General features: G+C 38.6%; 3 protein-coding genes across 4 annotated transcripts; 1 reads left to right on the top strand and 2 right to left on the bottom strand.

The window, feature by feature from the left end:
• The first annotated feature begins 175 nt into the window (after positions 1–175).
• On the top strand, positions 176–5034 carry zwilch (zwilch kinetochore protein). Its single transcript, XM_051383449.1, has 18 exons — positions 176–356; positions 525–567; positions 680–772; positions 1179–1318; positions 1447–1637; positions 1755–1834; positions 1911–2066; positions 2202–2273; positions 2361–2454; positions 2545–2597; positions 2685–2787; positions 2883–2962; positions 3068–3224; positions 3381–3409; positions 3504–3640; positions 3736–3831; positions 4203–4318; positions 4443–5034. The coding sequence occupies exons 1-18, from the start codon at positions 307–309 to the stop codon at positions 4550–4552; spliced, it is 1800 nt and encodes a 599-aa protein (XP_051239409.1). The 5' UTR covers positions 176–306; the 3' UTR covers positions 4553–5034.
• Positions 4677–10327, bottom strand: lctlb (lactase-like b). 2 transcript variants are annotated; one of them, XR_007881382.1, is made up of 16 exons: positions 10140–10327; positions 9030–9216; positions 8747–8907; positions 8553–8640; positions 8338–8447; positions 8111–8239; positions 7912–8007; positions 7757–7811; positions 7489–7650; positions 7124–7404; positions 6860–6986; positions 6563–6762; positions 6331–6394; positions 5982–6057; positions 5375–5419; positions 5159–5204 (listed from the first exon to the last, which is right to left on the bottom strand). XR_007881382.1 is itself a non-coding variant. In XM_051383450.1 (15 exons), exons 2-15 carry the CDS (start codon positions 9154–9156, stop codon positions 5089–5091), a joined length of 1761 nt encoding a protein of 586 aa, XP_051239410.1. In that variant the 5' UTR covers positions 9157–9216; positions 10140–10324; the 3' UTR covers positions 4677–5088. The 2 variants fall into 2 exon arrangements, 1 of the variants encoding a protein (XP_051239410.1); XM_051383450.1 differs by lacking the exon at positions 5982–6057 and having other exon boundaries at positions 4677–5204; positions 10140–10324.
• A 247-nt stretch (positions 10328–10574) lies between these two features.
• snapc5 (small nuclear RNA activating complex, polypeptide 5) lies at positions 10575–13051 on the bottom strand. The gene is made up of 4 exons (XM_051383462.1): positions 12888–13051; positions 12302–12429; positions 12112–12192; positions 10575–11412 (listed from the first exon to the last, which is right to left on the bottom strand). The coding sequence occupies exons 2-4, from the start codon at positions 12389–12391 to the stop codon at positions 11227–11229; spliced, it is 357 nt and encodes a 118-aa protein (XP_051239422.1). The 5' UTR covers positions 12392–12429; positions 12888–13051; the 3' UTR covers positions 10575–11226.
• Between the last annotated feature and the right edge of the window lie 786 nt (positions 13052–13837).

Consider the following 13837-nt stretch of genomic DNA (forward strand, 5'->3'; position numbering starts at 1 on the left):
AACTATATTTTCTTAATAAACTGTTTTCTTCTAAAAATATTATTTAATTTATTTACGTTTAACAGTTTATTTGGTATTGGCGCTGTGTACATTTCGCTAACTTCTATTATTAATTTCTGATACGTAAACGTATAACGATAAAGTCATGACCTGTGACCCCATGACGTCACCGCCCCAGTTAGCGCGCCACTGTCAAAAAATATCAACAGTAGCAGCCCAAAGTCCAGAAGTCTGTTAAAACCTCGGTTTTATATATTTCTCCACGTTATTTCCTCCGTAACAGGACATTTGTTCTATACTTTTGCAATGGGCTCAAAGATGATATCTTGTGCTAAAGAGTTTTATGATGTTCTTCGGTGAGTTTACTGGATGTGTAACGTTACTCATTTGTAGCTAGCTAACGTTAAATGAACGCCAGGCAGCCTTTAGCTTATGCTCACTATTTTTATTGTTTCAATAACCACAACTTATCATGTACGTAAAGAGAGGTTGATTTTTGTTGTGTTATTTGTGTTGGGTCTAAGGTCTCTTCAAGAAGAGGAACACAATGATCCGTGTACATATGAGGTAATTTAATTGTACCTAAATTAAAGTAGACTCTGTCGCAGTTTGCTGTATTAAACAACAACATAATCTGTGTTATGGTATTGATGTTGATACAGTATATGTTGGGTTTCAGGAGGACATCCAAATATTAAAGATGAATGGAGACAGAGTCCCTGTGTTGAATTTGTACTGTGGCAACCAGCCAGTCTTCATCTGTGAAAAACTTGTGAGTAGTGTTAATGCTGTGACTTATTATATATACTCAGGGTGTCTGCAAGCTCTAGTGTTACTGTGTAATATGTAATTTCAGTAACACAAGAACATAGTCTTTTTTTTTTTTAGAAATCTAAGGTTTCTTGGTGCATGGTTCATCTGATACATCACCAGCTGTTTAGGATGTTAATGTTGGTATGAGGCGGTCAACATTCAGTTTAACAGCTTAAATAGAAATCAGTATACTCCACTAACCTTGAATTTTACTTCAGTTGCCATTATTGTGTATTATAACCATGCACCATAGTAAAAGCAAGGGGTGTACTGTAACCTGCTTATATATTTTTTTCATACAATATTGTTAACTCCTCACTAATGCACACCATTGGACCATCATGTTTCTTTGTGATTTTTACAAGGTTCCAAAAATAAATGAACCCGATGATCAAAAAATGACTGAAACATCAAACTGCGCTGATGATGATGATAATGATGAAGAGGATGCCAATGAAGTCCAGATAGAATTGGGACCACAGCCGCTCACAATCATGAAAGCAAGGTGACCAAAGCTAAAAAGCTTCCAAAACACTTCCAAATAAAGCAAGTGCTGGTAGGATTATGTAATCAGTGTATCTAATACACTGTAGATGACGATCAAAATGTGGTATTTTCTTTCTCTTTTTACAGGCAGTTGCTGTCTTGGTACACATTATCTCAAAATGCTAATGTGTCAGCTGTGGATAACAACCCTGTTTTACACCCTCTGTGGGTGCGATGTGACATGTCTGATCCATCTGGAACAACCTGGTTTGGAGCTGAAACAGTCTGCATGGGCAATAAAGTATCTGGTGTCAAATTATACTCCGTTACCTGCAAAGGTATATCTCAAATGCTTCATAGCTCTTTGAATAACATACCCATAAAATATTATTAGGGAATATTTGTACTCCTGTGTGATTTTGATGTTTCTGGCATTCCAACTCAAATGTTGTTAGGCTCAACTGTGGACAAAAAATCTCTTGTAACTTTGGGCGATCTTAAACAAGAGCACAAGAAAAGGCATCACCCATCCTCGGTAAGTGAATGTGTATCCTTTCTTGTAAGACAGTGTGAATGAATGTTCATTCACTTACATCTGTCAATGCTTCCAGATGGCGATTAAAGGCAGTGCCAGGTTCAACTTGTTTGGCTCCACTGTTGTTGAAAACACCACCATTGAGTCACAGAGTAGTGTGACAGTGGATTTTAAATGGAGCCATGTGGAGAGTATCCTTGAGACCCCACCCCTGTCCTCTACAGCAACACTGGTAAGCACCAGTAATTAACACTCAAAACTACTTACCATAAATACCACTTTTTATGTGTACATAGAGTTGAATTTTAAGATACTGAATAAAGTAATGGATTTTTTGCGTGCTTGCCTTGTTTATCTTCACATGCAGAATATCAAAGTTGCCAGTGGGGATATGAGGAGCCCAATGTTTGAGATGTACAGGGAGCTGGAGTTTCTTCAGGTTTGTATCTCACAGCGAGATGAATGATCGTGAGTATCAATAAAAGAAACAACACCTAGCTATATGAGATTCCTCCTGTTGTTTCAGACTCTTGCCGATGGTTTGAGAACTGGTGAGACTGAATGGATGGAACCTTTGGAAAGCACATCAGCTGTAACTCTAACCAAGGCCTTGCTAGAAGGTATCAGCTTTGTTAAATAAATGCACATTCACTGTGATTTAATGCTAACAGAAAGTTAAGAAGATCTTATTATTATTCTTCTTCTTTCAGAGCTTCAGAGCACTGCAAAGACACTACAGGAGCAGGCTGCAAAACCAGCTGAGGTAGGATGTTAAAATCAAGGGACTTTTCACAAGTTTATTCATTTCTGAATAAATTAGGTAACTGTCTTGCTTCATCTTTTCTTAAAGACCACAAAGATGAAGTCTGAGACAGAGACTCAAATTTTCAACTCTCTCATGGAACGAGGGGATTTGGATTTTGTGGAGCAGCTGTGGGTTCGGATGAGAAAGAGTAAGTCAGTTTCTTTATGAAGGAAACTAGGATTGATTTGATTTAGCATTACAAGCTGAAAACCCACGATCATTTTTCTCCGTTTTTCATTACAGGTGTGACTTCATACCAAGACATCGGAGATTGCTTGAAATTGGTCACTGAAGCTCTAAGATACGGTGACATTAAACCCTGGGTATGAAATTATACTACTGCAAACCGTTTAACACTGAGAAAAAGATTGATGGTTGATGTGTGTTAAGTGTTTTTTGTTCGTTTTGTTGTCTATCACTTCCTCCAGATTCACAGAGACAGCAGCAGCTCCCTCAGCAAGCTGATCCTGCAGTCCTACCACCAGCAGATCGATCATGTGTCTCTCACAGGTGTCACCCCCGTCCACATGCTGTTAGAGATGGGTGTGGACAAGATGAGAAAGGATTACATTAACTACCTCATTGGTAACCTTTTACTTATCACCCTGAATCTCTGTATAACTCTACGTCCTTTTCATGTGATTTTAGGTTTTACAGTAATATTTAATCTCACTGCATATGAACTATTAAGCACAAACTTTGCTTTGATATTCAACTATGTGCAACTGTTAATTTTCTTAGGTGAAGAATTGACAACTCTCAACCACTTGGTAAGTTTAGGTTTAAGGCTATTTTACTTATGTTATTTACTTATTTACTTATGTTAGTTATGTTACCAGTGAGTTTGAATATTTTACTCTACAGTGTTACTTCCTGAGCACAGAGGTTGATCTGCAGGAGCAAGTGATCCGACTCAGAAAACTGCACCATCTGCTGGAAATTATTTTGACCTGCAGTACTTTCCTGGGTTTGCCCTACGATCGGCTCTTCCTTCTCACACAGTAAATCAATTTTGGCTTTTTTCCAGTGATTTATGAGTGTGCAGAATGTACTTTCCTGAAGATGACATTAAAGTAGACAATTCCATTTCTCATAGATCATGTTTGCAGCACTACAAAACATACCCATATGATGAGGAGCATGATTTTAAACTGCAAATAAAACCTGCGTTGATCAGCCATTTCTACCAGAAGTAAGAAATACAACCCTTTGCACACTATTTTATTATATCCAAAGAAAACTGTAAATGAAGTCGAGATACTTGTCTTTTCATTCATGTTTTAACACAAACCAGTGATTTGCTTCACCGGCAAAAGTGTCAGAAAGGTGAAACAGAACTTCTGTGACTGGATTTTTTACCTTGCATCAGGTATGAAATAAAAAAAAGAAGCAAGTCAACTGTATTCAGATGTGTTCATGGAGTTTGTTGTGCTCAATATTGTGAGAAACACATTTTCTTTTCACACTGCATCACAGTTGGATCACAGCATGTACTGTATAGGAAGTAAGTACCAACTGCAAAGTCTTAGCAGGGGCTGTTGTCTCATCCCTCATGTTTCTCAGAGAGCACCCAGCAGTGTGGGGGGTTGAGGTGTCCAGTGGCCACGGTCCTCGTGAGGTCAGGACATCCTTACAGCTCAGTGACAGACCACTGGTTGATCATGTCATCTTTGAAACAGGTGATGTTTAATGCACCACCACATGCCATATAGTTCCTATATTGTAAGTATAAGTATTTAAGTTGTTTCTACCCCAGTGTATAGTACAGTTAACATTTTTCTTTCTTAACCGTTCTGTCTTTAGATTACCAAAATGAAACAGTGAATGGAGACAGTGAGGATCCTGCCTTCTTCTCCACCATGGTGTACTGCAGTCTCGTCAGCTTTGTGTCAATGTACACAGGGCAAAACTGAACAACAAGAGGGGTTTATTGTCATTTTTGTATTCTACTAAAGTGTTTTCTGTTTATATTTTCTGTCAAACGTTTTGAATTAATAACTTTCAGTCCTTTTGTATGTATCTTCTGTGACACTGTCATGGGTTTTCTAATCACATCTTTATTATCACATTTGCTGAATTTCTTCTGTTCAGTGTAGCAGTTAAAGAGATGTTTTTAAAGAGGCTTTTTTTTTCTCCAAACAACTCCCTGTTTTAACCAAATGAAAACACAATGTACAGTACATCACAAGGGCTGTAATGGTAATATTCCACAGCAATATTGTAATAATAAAATCCAACATGTTGCAGGGCTATCCACACAGTCTGAGTGTCTGGTATTAAATTCATTATTATTGCACATCACATAATGAAGTCACTAATTCTCTTGAAATTCAGTTCAAATAATGTATTTCATTTCTGTTCACACGTGATCCATTAAAGAAATTATGCATTTACAGTATGTGTGTGTGTTGATTGTGTTTGTAAACATGCACACTGTAAGAGCTCCTTTCTAATTCCGCCTCCGCAGCAGGAACATAAGGAAGATGGCGCTGAGCAAAATAGAGAGTGTGCACACAGTGGGAACAACAATCTCAGTTACCATCTCCATGTGGCTGGTCAAAGGGTCTGCAAAGCACACACACACACACATTAACAACTCACTAGCATTATAACGTAGGTAAGACTGCTTATGAAGCAAATAATGATGCTCAAGCACAGCACTCAAAGGGTTAATATTCTTCCCTGAATCAGATCATTTTTTGTCTAATTTGTAGTGAACATGAGTGATTCCTTACCATGTATAAGTCTTAGAATATTGGCAGCAGTACTCCGCTGTTCCTCTAATAAAAAAAGAGAAAGTACTCAGAGTTGATTAACGGCACTTTAACCCTTTGAGAACTGCATGCAGCTACTGGGGAATATTTAATAAAGCAGCATTTGTACCAAAGCCAGATAGTTTTTAAAAATCGAATCTCCTGAAATGTTATTTATGAATATCAGTTATCAACAGATAACCTTATGCTGACATTTTGCTTTTTAAATTGAAGATCCATCACTAACAGTTTCACTGGCATTATGTTATCTGACTAAACTAAAAAAGATAAACAGTGTAATCCTGCTTTGTGAAATACCCCATGGGCACAAGTCCACAGATAAGCTTTATGCTTACGGACTTTTTGTCAAAGCTGCTGTGAAATCAAAAGGGTCCTTCTTGGTTGCAAATTAGATTAAAGCACACTAGTAAAATGTCAGATAAAGGAAGATGTAGTTTCACACTGTGTACAAGCTGGTTTCAGAGGCAAGTTTTAGGGTTAAACTGCAGAGGCTTAATTCTGTTAGTCAGATTTAACCACACAATCACAAATCAACAACAAAGAAATGTCATGAATGGAAGACATATACCCTCATAAGTTCTACACTTCATCATGCACTGGCCAAACCTTTGGCATTTCTGCATGTTCCTTGGATTTTCTTCTAGCTGGAGGGGCAAACAAAGAAGATATCTCAGACATTCTGTTAGAGATTTTGTTAATTATGTTTTATATTTCCCTCATTCTTATTTAACTAATAATTTGTTTATGTGTTTCCTGAACAGCAACACAAATTCAAGTCAAATTAAATTCTTGATTGCATTTAAAACCTATATGCACATTTTTGATATTTAGGTCAGAATCTTTATTTGTTTACCCCAGCTAGTTGTTCACCTCTGATTATTGCTAAATATGGTCAGGAATGTTATAGACGAACTGACCTGCCGCTAGGAGCTGGTTGCTAGAAGAACAAGTCTCAACAGCCTTCCTTCTCCAGTTCTCAACCTGTGGGGGTTTACAATTATATCACATATCAGCACTGGAATTATTTTTGTGGCACAGTGGAGCATTGACCAGTGATTCTCAATGTTATCATTTAAACAGAACATCTGAAAACATTGTCTGGACAGGATTAGAGTCAGGGCTTTGTAGCAACCACTTTGTGTCTCTTACCTCTCTCTGACTGGGAAATCCATTGGCACTGATGATGCGTTTGTAAAACTGAACAGAAGCTTTGGGATAGCGAGGCTTGTTTTTGTTCCTGAAATCCACATAGTACAAGCCAAATCTCTCGGAGTAGCCTTCATCCCACTCAAACTTATCCAGCAGGGACCATGCAGTGTAGCCCTTCACGTTGACTCCATCTTTGATGGCTGGGTGACACCACAGAGCAAAGAGTGAGTTGGATTAATTTAATCTTTGAATAGATTCACTCCAAACAAAAAAAAGCATGTGTGTGAGCTCATTCACCTTTCATCATCTCATTGATGTAGTCTTTATAATACTGTATCCTCCAATCATCACACAGCTCTGTGCACAACATCTTCTCAGAGACTCCATTCTCAGTCACATAAACCATTGGGTTTCCGTACTGAGTCTAGATGGGAAACAAATCAATATGAAGTGCAATAAGCTGTCTTAATGTAATTGAACTAGAGTTGCAGTGTGCTGAGCTGCTTACAGGTACAGCACAAATATCAACAAGCCTGTTCTGCATCATTCACTATAAGTCACCTTGACAAAATTGAGCAGACGTCTGAAACCCCAGGGCACAGAGTAGAGCCACTCAGACCCCGGGTCAGGCCATCGTGGATCAACCAGCTCAGCCAGGTCACGGTCAGTGAAGTAGTTGCTGCTGCTGCTACGACCTGATGGGTTGTTCTTTTGGGTGATGTAGCGGGTGGTGAAATGACCGATGCCGAGGAAGTCACAGGTCCCTTTGATGTAGCTCTTCTCTTGGGGGGAAAATGATGGCAGGCGAGATGTCCCAAGGCCCTGTTGGACACTCTTCCTTCCTGCACACACAGTTATGATAGCAATAAGTTAATTCCCCAATGGCTGATGTTACTTCAGGATTAACTGCTTACAATTAATCTTACCAATGAAGTCTTTCATCACTTGTGGGTAGTCTCCATGAAAGATGGGTGTGGCAAACCAGCCCACATAGAACTGGACATATCTCTCTGCTGCTTCAATGTCTTTCTGGTTGCTGATATCCACCGGTTCTCCCCAATCACCAGACAGAGAGATGCCAACCAAACCTGCAGATGTGAATAGCAGGTCTCAACACTAAGACAGACAGTACTGTTGAGAGGGAGATACTGAATTAATTCAATATATTACTTTCAAGAGTTTGAACTTGTTTACCTTTTTGTTTTCCCCTCCACTGTGTATCATAACTGTGCCAAACTTTAGCATGTGCCTATGAAAAAGATATCATGAATATGATTTACATTTCAGTTCAAAGTGGCACATGAAGTGCTGAGGGTTTTTGTTTACTGAATATATATTTATTCTCCTACCTTGATTATGTGATGGGCCGCTCTGTACGCCCCTGTTCCTCTCAGCTTTAGTCCAGGAGCATGCTCACCTGTCTCATAACCTTCAACCGCTACAGACTGAATCAGATTAGCAGATTATAGCATATTAGTGTGTTAATAGTACTTTAAATAACAGGTATATACATACTTATCCGAGCTCTATGATTTAAAAAAAACCTACCCATGGATTGTTGAAAGTGATCCAGTACTTGACTCGATTGCCAAATCTCTCAAAGCACAGGTTAGCATATTCATTGAAATGATTGACCATGCTTATATTCTGCCATCCACCATATTTCTCTTGTAAGACCTAGGAAAGCAAAGGGTACAGTAACTCAGTAAAGAATAATAGTGCAGTAATGCAAAAAGTTAGGGAAGTTGGGTATTATCAGTATTTTGTATACCAACCTGTGGAAGATCCCAGTGATACAGAGTAACAATGGGAGTGATCTGGTTCTCCAGCAGGTGGTTAATCAGTTCATCATAGTATTGTATTCCTTTTTCATTGATGTGGTCAGCTGCAAAAAAACATAACACATAACTCCTCAGCTTTAGCAATTAACAAATTCAATCATAAACACCAGCTCAGTTCCAAAGGGCTTGAATTACCAGCTGTTACTCACACTTAATGCCAGTGGGGATGAGTCTAGGCCAGGATATGGAGAAGCGATAGTGGTTAAGCTTCAGCTCCTTCATCAAAGAAACATCATCCTGTACAACAAAAAACACACATTTACACACAATGGAGGGAAATATTTGAATCAAAGAATCATGTTGCATTTATATCTCTAAGACACACCACACACGATCAACCCACCTTGACTTTGTGGTAGCCTTCACAAGAGGAATCCCCTGTCTCATTTCGTTGGATTTTGCCTTTCTTATGACTGAACACGTCCCAGATACTCAGTCCTTTTCCATCTTTGTCCCAGGCTCCTTCTGTTTGATAGGCTGAACTGCCGGCACCCCACGAAAATCCTAATAAATAAAACCATTCAACTGTGAGTTAGATGACTCTTAGGAGGGATGATATAACCAGTTACCAAATAATTGAGTGCACTGAATCTGTCCCACTGAAGAAAAGAACAACACGTGTTTACCAGCTGGAAAAGTGCCATAATAGAAGGAGCTGTGGTCGTTCTTTGTCCAGTCGAAGTCCTCAGCCGAAGACAGACACAGCACCAACACAAACACATGACACACACTGAACGCACAGCGGGGCAGCATGATACTCCTGAGCCTGCAGCACAGTCACTGTCTGGTTCTGCTCCAGTCCCTCACTGATGTCTGCACACAGATGAGAACCATTTAGCATCTCCACTTAACCACAATAACAAGCTTGGTGTGGGGGCAAACATGTTGTTATATCTAAGAGATACACACACATGCTTACAATCCCTTTTTTGTAAAAGTAATAACAGAAAACAGAAGTAGAAAGTAGAAACAGAAAAACTGTCAATATAATCACAATAAACTGTCGTCAATCAATCTGAAAGCTTCCAGTGTGATGGACTGCAGGGGGTCCCACATCCCTAATGCAGAGCCAAATACCCCTTTTCAAAGTCAATGGAGTGTGAGCTCATCTTGCTGAGGCAGACAGATCCCATACAAACTATGGTTTTCACCTCTGTAAGCAAAGTTAATGTTAGCGAGGTTGATATTTACAGCGTACAATCACGTCAGTGGATGCACACACATATGGACTAAATGTGAATATGGTTGCTTTCACAACCTCCTCATTTGCCATTTATAAAGAAATCTATGTTATTTGTTATATTTTCATGGCTAATGTCCAGATTTAAGTGATCAAAACTCTCACAAAATAAACTTATTCTCTTCATAAATAATTTAAATGCCAGATGTTCAGGTGCATCATATCACACTTCAGTCTTATAGTCCAATGTGAATGAAATCAGTGTGATACATAGGACTTATCATATGATGCAAAATTGAAGACATTGTGCTATAATAACTTTAAATCCAAAAATATAGAGAAAGTTCAGACATAGAACATAAAAATTTTTCCTGCAAATCTAAGTAAAATACATTTCTGGTCATGTTTACCTTTGTTTTCTTCAAAATATGTAATTTTCTCCTTAATGCATTTTTGTTTAAAATAATTTTTTAAATCACAAGTGCAGAATCCATAAACATCACTCCATAAAATTTGATCCACAATAGTAATTGTGTAGAACAAGGTGTCCAATTACCTCTTATGAAGAATTCATTTGCAGGTATGTGTGCTGAGCCCAAGTCCCCGGGTGAATGGGAATTCTCCTGGAACAGCAGACCATGTAGAAAGCTGTATATATCTATTGGTGCAATCTCTATTGTACGTTGCCTGTTGTAGCACCACCCTTCTCCAGAGCTGTCCCTGCTGTCAGTGTGAAAGCTGGCCTTATTGTCAGGCTATTGTTTTAGCTGTTTAGAAAATGCTGAATGGTTTGCTAGTGGAAAGTGTTTGCACTGCATTACTCATTTGCCTGGGTCAGGTTAGGACAATTTTATATATGTATTACCATTAACTGACTATCTGAGAAAGAAACGAACAAAAGGAAGCATCCTCTTATTGCCCATAAGTAAACATGCATTACATATGAAAAACATAACATGTATGTGTACATTGTAAAAATCAGACAGGTGAACCCTATGCAAAACATTTTATTTTGTGCTTAATTATCATTTCTTACATAATGCATACACACTATCTTCTTATATGGCCCAGCCATACATTTTAATGTTAATCCTGAAAATGCACAATATGTATAGTAAGCTATAAGCACCTAATAACACTGTCTTACTACATTTCGCACAAGATTTGACACATGAATAGACCCTTTTCACAGCAGTCATTTTGACATGAGATAGTAGGGTAAACACAGGTATTACCAATCATACTAACTAAGGTTTTTTTCCATTCAGGTGAAACGATCAGGGTGCTGCTATTGTGCATGGTGGCTCACTGGAAAGACTTTGCTACACTAAATGGAACAGAACCTTAATTAGTCAGTGGTTACACCTGTGTTTACCCTACTATTTCATGTCAAAATGGCTGCTGTGAAAAAGGTTTATTCTAACATAACTTGAAATCTGGATGACATGCCTTCAATCAGGCAGAGGAGAGGATACTGTTCGCACCACACATCATTACACTGTAACTGTTACTCACTCCATCCAAATAAATTAAACTTTCTAAGTGATAGTACAAAACAGGTGAACAAATAAACAGATGTCCGTTTACATGTGTTTTTTTCTTCAGTGGTGCAAATATTGAAGCCCCATGAAACACTGGGAATCTCAGTAATCATCCTCTTCCTCATCCTCCTCAGGCACAAACTCAAACCCGTTCTCATCTTCTTCATCGTTCTCTTCGTCTTCCTCCTCCTCATCGTCGTCGTCCTCCTCCATATCATAATCTACAGCAGCGTTCAGTAGCAGTTTGGTCTGATTGATCTCACTTTCATCGTCAAGGTTAATATTAACCTGAAACAATGAAAAAACGAAAACGACATGTCAAATAAATATGTGCATACCTGTGATGAAGCACAAATGAAGCATTGGTAGCAGAAAGGGGGGTGTTTATTATTCAGCGTAGTAAATGAAGTATACATTTTATTATTTCCACAGTTCAATCTCTGAATTGCTAAATAACACAAACAAGCTTCCTCAAAACAGCTATCTATGTATCTGAGTAAAATGAAGTAATTAAAAAAAAAAACAGTCGTAAAATGATTTAGTCAGTGCCTCCATGTGCACTGTAATATTATTATTATTCCCCACAGATGAAGGGATTCAAAATTAACCCAGGGAACTCAGCAACATTTCTGCTGGCGTAACATGATTTCTTGGCAACCTTTGTTGTACTGTATCTAAACTGGGGTTTTGCAGTAATCAGATTACTGCAAACTACATAAACATGTTTACCTATTTCCTGTCTTAATGTTATTACTCAGAGTAACCTGGTTTTTGTGTGAATCTAAATATGATCAGTGAGGTAATGCAGGCCTGCAGACTGCAACATCTCCAGTAAGACAGTACAGCAGTGTAACAAAAACATCTGATCCTCAATTTCCACAAACCACTTAAATGTCAATTCATCAACAAACACAAGCAACAATATAATTTCATGTTAGGATGACAGACTGTGACATCTGAGCAGGGCTGTTTCTTGATCTGATTTACCTCAGTTTCTGGGGTTGAACGTTGAGAGGCTCCTTCTTCTGTTTGAGCATTAATGATAGATTTCAAGGCCCCTTCTTCAAACTGAAACACAGAATTAACACATTATTATATATATATATATATATATATATATATAAAGCACAGGTACCACAAACCCCAAAACACTTGTGCTGTAAACTCTGTCACTCACCTTCAGCCTGTTCAGCTGGTCTTGTAGCATGACTTTGATTTTGAGGAGAGTCTCCTCTTCCTTCTTCAACTCCTGCAGACGGCTGTGCATCTTTACTGGTACTGCTGCAGTCAGACCATTCCTCAACACTGACAGGGAAGGGATCAGTAGTCAGGGATGCAGTAATCATACCAGACTTTTTGTGGATTACAAAGGCGATGGGGGTGGCAACGTTTCTGGGAAGTGTCTTCCCCAAACTCACTGAGAAGTCTTACAAGTATGCTAGTCAAAGCTGTGTTGGATATGAGTGTTATTTAGATTTCGTTTAACAATTTGACAATTGAGCAGCTCTGCTCATCAGCAACCAGCCACTGTAGTCGTGTGGTAATTAAGTTAATTTAATGGTACAACAAGGCTTTTATCACAACAAGTTACGAGCAGATCGGCGTTTAACCTTCACAGCAGTTCACACAGTGTCAAATTAAACATGTAAACAGATTGTACTGTTACTGCTAGCTACGGAAAAAAACAATTTGGCTACATAGCGGTCCCCCAGAGTGACAGTTCATTTCACATGAAAGAGTAAAACCCAGTTTGAGACCATTACCTTCGTTTATAAATTCTGCCTACAGCTCCATATCAACGTCGAAATCGGTCATACACAAGATAACGTGCTTCCGACAGCTTTTATTTTGAATACTGATAGCTTAGCTGTTGTGCTACAGCTTCAGCTACTAGCTAAAGTTTGGGTCCTGTGGTTATGCTGTCATATCCGGGATTATTGTAGCTTTACGTGCTGTGGGAAATTACAAGCTCTTGTCTCGGGAACGAACGATGTTTCGAGGGAAATTACTTTATACATACATTATACAGAAATATATGTATGATAGTTTTGTTCCATCGTTCATTTCTGTTGCAGTCGACTCATCAAAAAGAATCCACAACTTACATATCCTTTTATTATAACTAATCCCAGAAATACGACCTTAAGAGAAGCACCTAAAGGCAACATAAATAGTAGCGGAGCGGTGAGTCTGGCGACATCTTGTGGTCAAAGGCTGGTACTGTCGCCTTGTGCCTTTGAGTTGAAAATGAGTTTAATAATTATTTTTGATGGATATAAGATAATTGTCTGATAATTATTTGAACAATATGTGTTTTTGAGATGATAAGAGACCATTTAGTAGCTAAACAAAACTGTGTAAACAAACCAAAGCATTTTTAATATGTTATTTGGTACCCTGCGGTCAGTTTGACCAGGTGGACGTGAGTTAACGGTAGCTAGCCTAGCTCATTACCGGGTAGTAATGCTGCTTTTTCTTTCTAGTCGGTTATCAATGGCCGTCCTCCTCTCCAAAGAAAGGTTTGAAGTGGCAGGTGTCAACTTTACAGCACTAGGAAGCCTAATTTGTAACAAATGTAGTTCATGGTGTTAGTCTCCCCCATAAAACATAAGGGTCACACCATTGAAAGGCAAATAGGCCTTAAAAGCGAGGCCTGCTTGCTACTTCACCAGACTGTGTGCTAGATGTAACTGAGCTAAAATGCAAGGTGTAA

This window comes from Dicentrarchus labrax, unplaced genomic scaffold, assembly GCF_905237075.1.
Source record: "Dicentrarchus labrax unplaced genomic scaffold, dlabrax2021, whole genome shotgun sequence".
Classification (NCBI taxonomy): domain Eukaryota; kingdom Metazoa; phylum Chordata; class Actinopteri; family Moronidae; genus Dicentrarchus; species Dicentrarchus labrax.

Excerpts from the sequence above, each read along its gene's own strand:
- snapc5 (XM_051383462.1), bottom strand. The coding sequence starts at position 12,391 with ATGCACAGCCGTCTGCAGGAGTTGAAGAAGGAAGAGGAGACTCTCCTC. Across the intron at positions 12,193-12,301 it reads ACCAGCTGAACAGGCTGAAG|TTTGAAGAAGGGGCCTTGAA; the intron begins GTGAGTGACAGA and ends TCTGTGTTTCAG. Across the intron at positions 11,413-12,111 it reads GTTCAACCCCAGAAACTGAG|GTTAATATTAACCTTGACGA; the intron begins GTAAATCAGATC and ends TCATTGTTTCAG.
- lctlb (XM_051383450.1), bottom strand. The coding sequence starts at position 9,156 with ATGCTGCCCCGCTGTGCGTTCAGTGTGTGTCATGTGTTTGTGTTGGTG. Across the intron at positions 8,908-9,029 it reads TTATGGCACTTTTCCAGCTG|GATTTTCGTGGGGTGCCGGC; the intron begins GTAAACACGTGT and ends TTTATTTATTAG. Across the intron at positions 6,395-6,562 it reads GATTTCCCAGTCAGAGAGAG|GTTGAGAACTGGAGAAGGAA; the intron begins GTAAGAGACACA and ends AAACCCCCACAG.
- zwilch (XM_051383449.1), top strand. The coding sequence starts at position 307 with ATGGGCTCAAAGATGATATCTTGTGCTAAAGAGTTTTATGATGTTCTT. Across the intron at positions 2,963-3,067 it reads ACGGTGACATTAAACCCTGG|ATTCACAGAGACAGCAGCAG; the intron begins GTATGAAATTAT and ends CACTTCCTCCAG. Across the intron at positions 3,832-4,202 it reads ATCAGCCATTTCTACCAGAA|AGAGCACCCAGCAGTGTGGG; the intron begins GTAAGAAATACA and ends CATGTTTCTCAG.